At 39.3% G+C, this 12,538-nt stretch overlaps 1 protein-coding gene across 3 annotated transcripts in view; it reads left to right on the top strand.

The window, feature by feature from the left end:
• tfpi2 (tissue factor pathway inhibitor 2) overlaps positions 1-12,538 on the top strand; it is a 76,277-nt gene that overhangs the window by 17,976 nt on the left and 45,763 nt on the right. For 2 of the 3 annotated variants that reach the window (XM_063043833.1, XM_063043832.1), the window contains exon 2: positions 10,600-10,779. The exons of the other annotated variant lie outside the window; for it this stretch is intronic. In XM_063043833.1, the coding sequence (XP_062899903.1) occupies positions 10,600-10,779 (180 nt within the window). The remainder of the gene's footprint in view (positions 1-10,599; positions 10,780-12,538) is intronic. 3 annotated transcript variants of the gene reach the window in all.

Raw genomic sequence — 12,538 nt, 5'->3', positions numbered from 1 at the left:
TTCTTGAGAACTAATTCAATTAAAAAATTTTCAGCTATCTGGAATCCGTTTCTTGCCTACCTGGATGAGGCCGGGGGCGGATGAGCAATTTCCCCCCAGCTGATTTCTCACGGCTCTCATTTGAGATTTAATGTTTAGTATTTTTGAGCACTTTGTACAATAGGCATCCCTCTAATGTTAGTTGTTTTTCTTTTTTGCTTATTTCTTTTTTATACATGTCTGAGCTGGTATGTTTTTGTTGAGTTCATTCTTTTTTGAACATTTTGAAAATAAAGTATTAAAAAAAAACTTGTATGTTGCCCTGGTGAATTTGCCTGAATAGGGCAATCAGTTGATGACCATACCTTGAGGTTGAGGGACTTACACGTATATATATTTAATACTATATCTAAAAATATGTACCCAGGATGTTGGTGAGAAGTCTGTTGCTTTTCTTCACAATGGGGCTACTGCAAACGCAGATAAGAGTAGATGTTTAATGGATTCAATGCATCACCTAAACAACTACTTACCCAACAATGTAGCTGACCTTTAGAACGGCATTTGGGTTTCAGTCCAGCTTTTGTGCTTAGATCCTTAAAGTTGATACTTTAAGGATCCAAGTGGTCACTGAGCCACAGTTGATACCTCAAACTGGTGTTTCATAACGCAAACACGAGGAATTCTGCAGACGCTGGAAATTCAAGCAACACACATAAAAGTTGCTGGTGAATGCAGCAGGCCAGACAGCATCTCTAGGAAGAGGTACAGTTGACGTTTCAGGCCAAGACCCTTCGTCAGGACTAACTGAAAGAAGAGCTAGTAAGAGATTTGAAAGTGGGAGGGGGAGGGGGACATCCAAAATGATAGGAGAAGACAGGAGGGGAAGGGATGGAGCCAAGAGCTGGATAGCTGATTGGCAAAAGGGATATGAGAGGATCATGGGACAGGAGGCCCAGGGAGAAGGAAAAGGGGGAGGGGGGAAAAACAGAGGATGGGCAAGGGGTATAGTCAGAGGGACAGAGGGAGAAAAAGGAGAGAGAGAGAGAGGAAAAATGTGTGTATATAAATAAATAATGGATGGGGTACAAGGGGGAGGTGGGGCATTAGTGGAAGTTTGAGAAGTCAATGTTCATGTTTGCTACTGAAATGATCCTCTATTTTCAGGGCTCAATTGTTCTAGCTTAGGCTTAAAAAAATCAAATTGCTAACTGCAAAAGTGACTGTAATTGCAGGTGGCAGGAGTGTTTTTCACCATTTTTCCTTGGGTAAGTTTAGACCTGTGTGCCTCTTTTTCCTGTTGAGGGATAAGTGAAATCTACCGGTTTAAAAAGTGGAGTTGAATCTCAGGTTATAGCATATGGTGACGTATGATACACATACTTCAATGATAAATTTACTTTGAACCTTGAATAGAAGCTGAGTAGAACATAAATTCATTGTGTCTGCGTACAACTACATATCAGTTAAATAAAAGCACACACGGGAGATGATTCACATTGCAGTGGGAGAGAGAGAATAATACACATGCATAGATAACAACACATTCACAGACAACAAATCTATATGTAGTGCTAAGGGTGGGGATTCATTGCTCTAAGAGAAATAGATCTATACATTACACTTCCTCCCCCTTTGGATGAATGCATCATAAAACTGTATACGAACAAAGCATTCAATGTCCCTTTCATAAACACATTCCAAATAAATATGCTTTCACAATAACAGTCCATAACAACTTCACTGTTCTAAAGGTTCTGTCTTTTGGGTGGTGCTCTGTTTCTTTCAGGATAGCGCCTCTGGAACTGTGGAGTAGCATCAAGTTTGGTAGGTGTCTTGTCTAAGACAACACTCTCGGTTGCCAGTGTCACGTTGCTGTCAGTGACATCGTCACTGAAAGGTGAGTCCGCTGACTGTACTGTGTATGTCTCATTGGTTGCAGTCAATTCAAGTGTGTTCTTCAGTTGAGCATCCAGTATCCGGTCCATATGATGTCTCCATATACGATCTTCAACCTCCACTGTGTACATCAGTAGTCCGTTCTTGTAGCTATCCTACTGGGTGTCCATTTGCCTTCTCGATAATCATGTGCTAGGATGTCCTGTCCAATCTCGAAGCTCCTTGCTGCCTCACTTGGCAACTGGCTGAACTGTTTATTCCGTACTTCCCTCCAGAGGTCTGGTTTCAGGAGGTCTATGCAATATCTCAGATTCCTGCTCATGAACAGGATTGCAGGTGCTTGATTTGTCGTCACATGAACAGAGTTTCAATACACAAAAAGAAAGTTGTCCACCTTGTGCTGTAGAGAAAGGTCCTCCTTGTCCATTGCTTTAATGTATTTCATAAAGATTTGGATAAACCTTTCAGCTAAGCTAACCAATTTGTTGCTGGGTGGTGAGGAGCTGACTTGAAATGTCTGATGCTATTTTTCTTCTTGAACAGTCGGGATTCTTCTGATGTGTATTGTGTTCCGTTGTCACTCACAATTTGTTCTGGTAAGCTGTTTCTGGTGAAGGTAGTCCCCAAAGCAGAGACAGTCTTTGCTGAGGTGGTTGACATCATTGGTATAATCTCTAGCCACTTCAGATGAGCATCCACAGCAATCAGGAACATGGAGTCCATGAATGGCTCAGCAAAGTCAATATTTACTCTTTGCCATGGTGAAGACAGCCTCTTCCACAGGTTAATGGTGCCTCTGGTGGTGCATTTTGTGATTTTCAGCATCTTGAACAGCTTTTGGCCCAATCTTCAATCTGTTTATCTATTCCCTTCTTGAAAACCTTCTCATTAGCATTAAACTGCTGTAACAGTCTCTGGTGAGTGCTACTATTTAGGCTGCAGTTGCCTGTTGAGAGCTTTGATTGAGTGCCAGTCTAGTTGGATTTTTCTCAACTATTCACATCTGAAGAGTGCTGGCCCTCCACTTTTCAACACATTAAGTTCTAACTATTGTATCCAGCCTCCATATGCACATTTACTTTCAGTTTGCCTTTGGAAGACATTTCCTCACCTAGGATGTTTGGACGTTAGCATCACTGTCATCATCTCTAATGATAGTTTAGAAAACAATCTGTTGTAGTCGGCCTCTGGAATTATGGACAAAGCTGACCCTGTATCCAGCTCCATTTTTAGTTTTACACCAGACACATCTATTGTGATCCAGATGATTTTGTGATCTCCTTCAGTTGTACTCTGCAGTTCTAGGCATGACAGTTCACCTTGTCAGTCTCTGTGTTGTCTAATTCTGTTGCACATTGAGTCACTGTATGCATTTGTTTAGTTTTGTGTTTGAAACTTTACACTCTGTTGTGCTTTTTGTCTGCCTTGCCCATCCTCTCTGTGTGACCTTGGCTGTGACATTTTCTACAGATTTTTTCTTTGAACCAACAGTTATTTGCATCATGGCAGGATTTGCCACATCAATAACATTGTCGGGTTTTTGCACCATTGAGGGACATTTTGTGCACATCCCATTCTAATCTTTTCTGTAGTTCAGCTGCATCAATGCCTGTTCTGAGGCTAGGTCGATTTCAGGCAGTAGCCTCTTTTGGGTGCTTTAGCACTGCTTTCCACATACAAGCCTGTCTCTTAATGCATCAGGAAGTTCATCTCTAAAGTACGGTACTGGGAAAGTTTGCACAATTTTGCAACGTGTTCAGAAATGCTTTCATCTTTTGACTGGTTCCTTTTGTAAAATTTAAATCTCTTAGCTATTGCCAGCAGTTTAGGGCTCAAACAATTTTGTAAACTTATAACAATTTCATCAAATGCCTTGCTTGCTGGCTTTTCAGGGGTTACTAGATTGCATAAGAGACAGTACGTTCTTGCACCCATTAAGCTAAGAAGCATAGGGGTTTTCTTTCACTCCTCCACATTGTTCACATTTACCCTCTTGATATACAACTCCCAGCCTTCATTAGCACTATCAAATTTGTCAACTTTTCCAACTGAAGCCATCACCACTTTATCTTCACTTTAAATGCAGTGCGTCTTTCACTGTTATAATGCACTGTACTCATATGTTTGTTAGCACTTTGACGACCTTCTAGTACTGTTTAACTCTCACTGTTTTATCCTGTAACTATCGGTGCCATTTGCAATATTTTCTGACTTTCAGAATCGTACTCGTCGCCAATTCTGTTGTGTCTGTGTACAACTACATATCAATTAAATAAAAGCACACACGTGGGAGATAACTTTAACTGGTGTATTCACATTGCAGTAAGAGTGAGAGAGAACAATGTGCATGTGTAGACAACAGCACGTGCACAGACAACAGATCAATACATAGTGCTAAGGGGGGTGTCATTCTTCTAAAAGACATAGGTCCATACATTACACATTAAATCATAAAATTGCTGCAATACAAATACAAAAAGTCCTGACGAAGGGTCTCGGCCTGAAACGTCGACTGCGCCTCTTCCTATAGATGCTGCCTGGCCTGCTGCGTTCACCAGCAACTTTGATGTGTGTTGCAATACAAATGGATCCCCTTTAGCCTACCAAGTATAATACAACTTCTGGTAGAACTACTATCTTAGTTCCATTTCTACATTCACTTTGAAATGAGCAAATCATAAATGCTGTCCTAATTCCATTAGCAGTTCTTTTTTTGCAAGACACCATTCTTTATTACCCATGACATAGTATATAACAGCAAGGGGGATATTCAAGGACGGCGTGCAACACCAATTAGATCACAGACTGAGTGAACACCGTGTACAGTTCTTTTCACCATGTTACAGGAAGTTTGTAATTGCCATGGAGAGGATGGAAATTAAATTTGAGGAGGTGGTGTGAATGGGAAATGGTAGCAAAGAGTAAAGATTAGACAAGCTACAGTTCTCTTCCTTGAATACGGAAGGCTGAGAGAGACTTAATTGAGGTGGATAAAGTTATGTGGGACCCAGACTGAGTACTTAGGGATGATCTATTTCCTTGAGCAAAGAGGTGAGACACCAGGGAGCATAGATTTAAAATAATTGTAGAGATAATTGAAACTTCTACTCATTCAAAGAGTGTTAATCTGTAACTCTCTGCCTGATAGGGTGGCAGAGGCAGAAACCCTCATCAAACATAAACTGCACTTTGATGTGTTGTTGAAGAGCTGTGGCCCACAGAGTTATGACCCTGATTCTGAAAAGCTGTGATTAGGTTGGAAAGCCTTATTCTGTGATCATCACAGACATAATGAGCCAAGTAGCCTTTTTGTGTGCAATAGGTTTTTGACAATTCTATGGCTTATGATTCAATGATCATGCCGGAGGATATTTTAAGGGCTTTTAGTAGTGAGTGAGAGTCATGGAGGGAACAATACGTGGGGAAGTAGCTGAGATGCACAAGTTCTATAGAGTGATGAATTGATCAAATCAGTCCAGTTAGGAAGGAGGCATTGCTAGGGATTGTGCTGGAGAATTAAATGGGCCAACTGGAACAAATCTCAATAAGTAAACACTTGGCAGGAGTATTTTATATGTATCATAAGGATTAGCTTAGTAATGGACACTGAAGAAAAAAAAAAAAAGTTGAATTCTTAGTCAGGAAGAGGAGTAATTTCTGTGGATGATAGGGTGATCTCATCGAAAAGTGATCTCCAGACCAATACTGCCCTGGGAAGTGGGAAAAAAAGATTGACAAGAAATAACTAACAAAGAAAGGATTATTCCAGATTCAGGCAATAAATAGTGGCAAGCGAGGAAAGCAGGAGAGACAACATGAGGACTTTCCAATGGATGAAACAGATTGAATATTTGATGAGAACTAAAGGAGGATGCATGATGTATGTCATGAGAATACTTCATGGGTGCCAAGTTGTGTACAGTAAGTTGTGAGGACAAGTAAACAAAATTAGGATTGGCAAAATAGAATGGCACTATCTTAAAGATATTTCAAGAATCTTTTTACCAGCATGTGAATGGCAAGCAGCTAATAAGCAGTGGGTGGAATATACCAGGGCCAAAGAAAATGGTTTAGCCAGCCGGTGGGGTAATGGCATCTACACTGGACTTTGAGGCAAGTGTTCCCTGGTTTAAATCCGCCCAGCTCCTTGCACACTTTCCATTCGTGCTGGGTTGAGCATCGAGCTAGCAACTCGGTGTTGTAAACAACAGAAAAATACGAAAGAGATGGCAAAGTTACTGCCCAGTGTACCACAAGGTGAGGAGAGGAACAACAAAGAAAGTGGTAAGTGCTTAAAGATTTGTGGCAAAGCTAAAGCCCTTAATAAATTTGGCTGGCATTTACTGAGGAAGAGGATGTTTACAAAATATTGTTAGAACTGTTGATGAAAGTAGTAATGAATGGGATTAAAGCTGACAAAAACATTTTACTGGAAAGGTTGGCTATGCTTCAAGTGGATAGTTTGCTTGGTGGAGTTGGTTTGCATTCCAAGCTAAGGGGAGGGAGCGTGTGAGAAAATAATGGAAAAGTTTACTATAGTTTTCCAGTTTTTTTTCCAGATATGGGGAAAGATTGAGCTTGTGCAAAAGGATTGGAAATCTAAATTTGAGATATCCTTCTCCAAGAAGGCACATAAGGACATCCCTGGTAACTACAGGCTGATCAATTTTACACCAGTGGATGGTAAAGTTCTAGAAACCATAATTAGGAAACCAAAAAAATTCTTTGATGATGTTAGGTTATAACTCAGAATGGGCAGAATGTTTCTAAGAAGATAATATTCAATTAGCTTAACTGAAAATAACTGTTTTGTCTGTATGGAGTTAAGAAAACTTTTTAAGAAGTACCTCATGATAGATTGACTGTTGAATTAAACTGTTGAATAGTGAGAGTGCATTGACATAGATAAAAAATGGCTTGAAGAGTGATTTGTGTTTAGGAATGGAGGATTTATAAACTTATTAGGGGCTTCAATAGGGTAGATAGACAGTCTATTTCCCAGGGTGGGGCATTTTAAAACTCCTGGGTAAAGTCTTAAAGTGTGAGGGGAGAAATTTGAAGATCAGAGGAACATGTTTTCCCATACAGCAAGTCATGGGTAAATGGAACAGGTTGCCTGAGGAATTAGAAATGTTAGGCAATGAGATCTTTTAAAGGGTATTTGAATGAGTAGAAGGATATGGACCTAACCTGGGCAAGTGGATTGGGCATTGTGGCCAGCATCAAGATATTGGGACAAAGGCCCCGTTTCTGTTCCATTTGATTCTACAACTGTAATTTTATTCCTGAAATCTTTCTTCCCTGAGGCAATTAGGATGAGCCTTAGGAAGGTGGTGTCCATCATTAAGGACCCACCCAACCATCCAGGACATGTCCTCTTCTCACACACTCAGTGATTCCAGAATAGCTTCTTCTCCCCTACCATCCAGTTTCTAAATGGGCATTGAACCCATGAGCACTACCTTACTACTTTTTTTTAAGTTCTGTTTTTTTTCTTTGCACTACTTATTTTAACTATTTTATAGACATTTATATACTTACTGTACTTCAGTTTTTTTTCTCTATTTATCATGTAGTTCATTGTACCGCTGCGTAAGGTTAACAATTATCATGACATGCAGTATGCCAGTGATATTAAATCTGATTGTAATTCATCCTTAAAAATCTTTCCTGTACCCACTCTGCAATATTCATATTCTTCTTAAAGTGTAGTGACCGGAATTGGACCCAGCATTCCTATTGGAACCTAACACTGTTTTGCATGGATTCAGCATTAACGGCCCTACTCTTCTGCCCTACGTCTATATTTATAAACTCCAGCGATACTATTATCTCAACTTTTCCTAACTTCACACAACTATGAATGTGTACTTTCAGATCACTCTGTTTCTACATAGGCTTTAGAACTCTATTAGCCCATATTGCATCTGACAAAGTATATCAATTCTCACATGAAATTACATGTCTGTACATTCATCCAGCTTCCCAATGTTTTCTTGCAGTCTATTACTATGCTTTCCACTGCTTACAACAATTGCAAGCTATTTGTCTTTCACAATCTTTTGAATTTTACGCTGCACATACATGTTTAAGTCATTATTGTATGTCAAAGTAGCAATCTTCCAATCATTAGCCAAGGAGAACACCACTCCCATGCTGAAACTCTGATAAAGGAACCATTTGCTGCTTTTTCAAGCCAATTTTTTATTAATGCTGGTGGTGGTCTTTTAATTCCACAGGCCTGAAATTTGTAAACCAGTTTATTGTGCGAGACTTTTCTCAAACGCTTAGAATTCGCTAAGATAATATCTGTTGCATTCCGTTCATCAGTCTTCTCCAGTACCTCTCCGAAATTTTCAGTGAAACACTGTCTGCTTTTACAAATCAGTGAAGAGTCAAACAGCACCATTATGTCCACACCCATCATTATTAATCCCATTTTCTAGCACTTGGCCTCTAGTCTTCTCTGCCAAGATAATTCCAGTCCATGCTCAAGGATTTTACATTTGCCACTTTGTAGACCTTTAGCAATATTGAGGGAAGATTGGAAGATTTATGGCAAATACTTATATAAAATTTCTTTAAATCTCTCTTAACAACCACCTGGACCGGGTAACTTATTTTAATCATTGCCGGCCTTTGTAGTACTCCTTTCTCGGTGTTTTACTCGATCTATTGGAACTACTTTCCCATTGGTTTCTGAGTAAAGTGAGATGCTTAGTACTCGTTCGGCATTCTGGGTATGACTTCAGCTCCTATGCATAGATCAATTTCTTTATCCATAATTGACTCTGCCTTCTTTCTTCCTTTCCTTTTTTATTGATGCAACTGCAGAAGACCTTTGCATTCCTACATAGCGCATAGTACAGAGAAGAATGAGGCACGTGAAGAGGACCCTTCAGTCCATGATGTGTGTGCTGTGCATGATGCCCAATTACAAGCAAGAGAAAATCTGCAGATGCTGCAAATCCAAGCACACACAGTATGCTGGAGGCAATCAGCAGGCCAGGCAGCATCTATGGGAAAGAGTAAACAGTCACTGTTTTGGGCTGAGAGAAAAATAATGAGATATCAGAGTAAGAAATGGAGGAAGGGGAAGAAGAAATACAAGTTAATAGGTGAAACCAGGAGAGAGTGAGGGGTAAGGTAAAGAACAGGGAAGTCGACTGGATGCTCAATGAAACTTGTCTGCACCTGATTCATGTCTTTCCATCCCCTGCATATTAATGTGCCTGGCTAAAAGCCTCTTGAATGCCGACATCTTTATTATGTTAACTGTCACTGCCATTTCAGTTTACTCTTTTTAACCAGGTTCTCACTTGACATGCATTCTTTGGCTACAGATCTACTCAACTTTGTAATGTTATGATCACATCCAGCAGGAAAGACCTTAACTCTGATTTTTGTTTCTCATGGAAACCTTTTTAAATGTAAAACATTGTAATTCATTTATTCTGTGGGAGGACAAATTGAAGCATAATTGCAGGGCCCAAAAATTCCAACCTGTAACATTAAAATTGCAGGTTACCTCCAGGCTTGATTTCTCTAGTTCTTTCTTCCAAGCTCTTCCATAATCACACAGAGAGCAGTTTTCACTGAGTATAAAGAGTGAAAACCCGATGAGCAAGGAATTCATGGAAGCAAAATGAGTGGGATGTTGAGGGAAAATGCAACTCAGTATTTAAAGAAAGCATAGAGTTAAACAAAAATTAGCCATTGTTTCCCCACTACCTCGGGATTTTGAGCATGAGGGGAAGTGGAGTCACAGTAGACCATTAAGTAGGACATTTTATTGAGGAAGTGGTCATCCTATGTTCCGGAAATCTGTTCAGGAAAGCAAGTGAGTGGCCAACTGAAAAGCCAGGCAGAGCAGAAATTCATATTATGCCAGTTTTAAGTCACTTCCAATGACTGAGAACACTTTGCAGAGGGACAGGACAAGTTCTTGCACCTTCAGGATAAAAAAACAGCATGTGACAGAAAAGTTTTGTAGGATTCGGGTTTTGGCTAGGATTATATGGACTTTGTTTTGATCAGTATTTATTATCGTTTCATCATCTATGACTGTGTAATTAACTAATTATACCATAAAGTTAAATAATAAACAAGTTACTTAATGGAAATATTTTTAAAAGTTTGTATTTGTAAAATTATTATTGCTATCATATATTGGTTTTCTCCATCTTGTAAGTATTTCAATATTTAAAAAATGCAGAGATTAAGAATAAACTTCAGTATATAATATATTCTTATTTTATAGATAACTATGGATAAAATATATGTTAGGTGGGTTGTGGGGCTAAATACTGTCAAAAAGTCAAGTAAGTTTGTTTCTGCAGAACATGTACAGCACAGCAAGCACCTGCTCCCCTTCTCTTCACCATCCCTACCACCCCACTACCCTTGTCAAGTGAGGAACTTTCTCCATAGTGGAGACATAACCACTTCCAATCCAATAATGAAACAAATACACATACCTGACTAAGTGATGCTTATCGTAAATGTGATTGCCTACTTGCCCCATCAGTAACTGTCCACTGAACTTACACTGACTAAGGTCAGTGTTTATCACCACACTTTGGACTCTACAATCTGTTGAAACCTGTACTTGACAGTAAAAGTTTGGATTATAATTGTTTCTTGTTTCTAGGCACCCAGATTTTGATTTACTAGATCGGTATGCAATTCAACTACATACAACAACATCTTGTGTTTTTGTAGCTGATGGAGATGACTGCTCATTGCCAAAAGACGAAGGGCCCTGTAAAGCCATAAACCATCGCTATTACTACAACGTTGCAACTGGAAAGTGTGAGAAGTTTGTTTATGGTGGCTGCATGGGGAACGAAAATAATTTTTTATCAGCGATTGACTGCACAGACCGATGTGGAAGAACCATTTGTACGTTTCTAGTCAAGTGTCTTCCTTTGATTAAGTCATGTAGCTTTGCAATCTGAAAAAAAATGGCAAATGTGAGGTTCCCTGATTAATGAAAACATTTAAATGAATATCCAAAGAATAGTTTGCTTGGTGTAAGTTAGTATTTAATATTTTTAAATTCTTAAGCCTCATTTCCTGTTCCTCTTCAATAAGCAGCTGATTCATACCAGGAACAATACAGAGATCATTATATATTTCAATATTTGACAGCCTTTTTGTTTAAATCAGATGTTGGAGGAAATAGCTGCAAATATCTGGCTATGTTCTTGATCACATAATGGGTGCAGAGATATATATTGGCTAGGATATCAGTAAGAGCTCTGCTTTTCTTCACAGTAGGGCCATTGGGTCTTTTGTAGCTGCCTGTTTTCTATGTGCAATAGATCATGGGGGGCCAATGTTATAAAGGTCATGGGCGATTTCAACATACAGGTCAAATGGGAAAATCAGGTCGGTAGTGAATCTTAAGAGAGTGAGTTTGTTGAATGCCAAGGAGAAGGTTTTTTTAGAGTAGTTTGCCATTGAGCCTAATAGCGGATTAACATTTTATTGAGGAAGTTATGTTATGTAATGAACTGAATGCAATTAGGGAGCTTAAGGTAAAGGAACCCTTAGGAGACAGTGATCACAATATGATTAAGTTCAACATGAAAATTGATAGGGAGAAAGTAAAGTCTGATGTAGCAGTACTTCAGTGAAGAAAATGACATAGCAGTGGTATGAGAAAGGAGCTGGCCAAAATAAATTGGAAAGAGATGCTGGCAGGGATGACATGAGTTTCTGGGAAAAAAAGAGGAGCTTACAGGATAGATGTATTCCAAAAACAATGAAATACTCGAATGGCAAAATAGTACAACTGTGGCTGACAAGGGAAGTCAAAGCTAATGGTAAAAGCAAAACAGAGGGCATACAACAAAACAAAAATTTGTGGGAAGATAGAGGATGGGGAAGCTTTTAAAAACCTACAGAAAGCAACTAAAAGAATCATTAGGAGGGAAAAATGAAATATGAAAGCGAGCTAGTAAACAATATCAAAGTGCACAGTAAGAGCTTCTTTAAGTATATAAAAATAATAAAGCAATAAGAGTGAATATAGAATCACTAGAAATTGAGGCTGAAGAAATATTACTGGGGGACAAGGAGATGGCAGATGAACTACATGAGTATTTCACATCAGTCTCCACTGTGGCAGGCACAAGCAGTGTGCCAGGTGCTGAAGGGTGTGAGGGAAGAGAAGCGAGTGCAGTTACTATTACAAGCGATAAGTTGCTCAAAAAGTTGAAAGACCTAATAGTGCATAAATCACCCAGACCAGATGAACTGCACCCTAGGGTTCTGAAAGTTGTAGTGGTAGAGATTGTGGAGGCATAAGTAATGATCTTTCAAGAATCATTGGACTTTGGCAAGGTCCTGGAGAACTAGAAAATTGCAAATATCACTCCACTCTTTAAGAAAGGAAGGAAGCACCAGAAAGGAAATTACTGACCAGTTAGTCTGACCACGGTGGTTGGAAGATGTTGGAGTCATTTGTTAAGGATGAGGTTATGGAGTACGTGGTGACACAGGACAGGATAAGACAAAGACAGCATGGTTTCCTTAAGGGTAAATCTTACTTGACAAACATGTTTGAAATCTTTGAAGAGAGGACAAGTAGGATAGATAAAGGGGATGCAGTAGATTTTCTATATTAGGAGTTTCAGAAGGCCTTTGACAAGGTGCC

Source organism: Mobula hypostoma, chromosome 3, assembly GCF_963921235.1.
Source record: "Mobula hypostoma chromosome 3, sMobHyp1.1, whole genome shotgun sequence".
In the NCBI taxonomy this organism is placed as follows: Eukaryota; Metazoa; Chordata; class Chondrichthyes; order Myliobatiformes; family Myliobatidae; genus Mobula; species Mobula hypostoma.
Note: the sequence above shows the minus strand (reverse complement) of the source record. Positions and strands in the feature narration are given on the sequence as shown.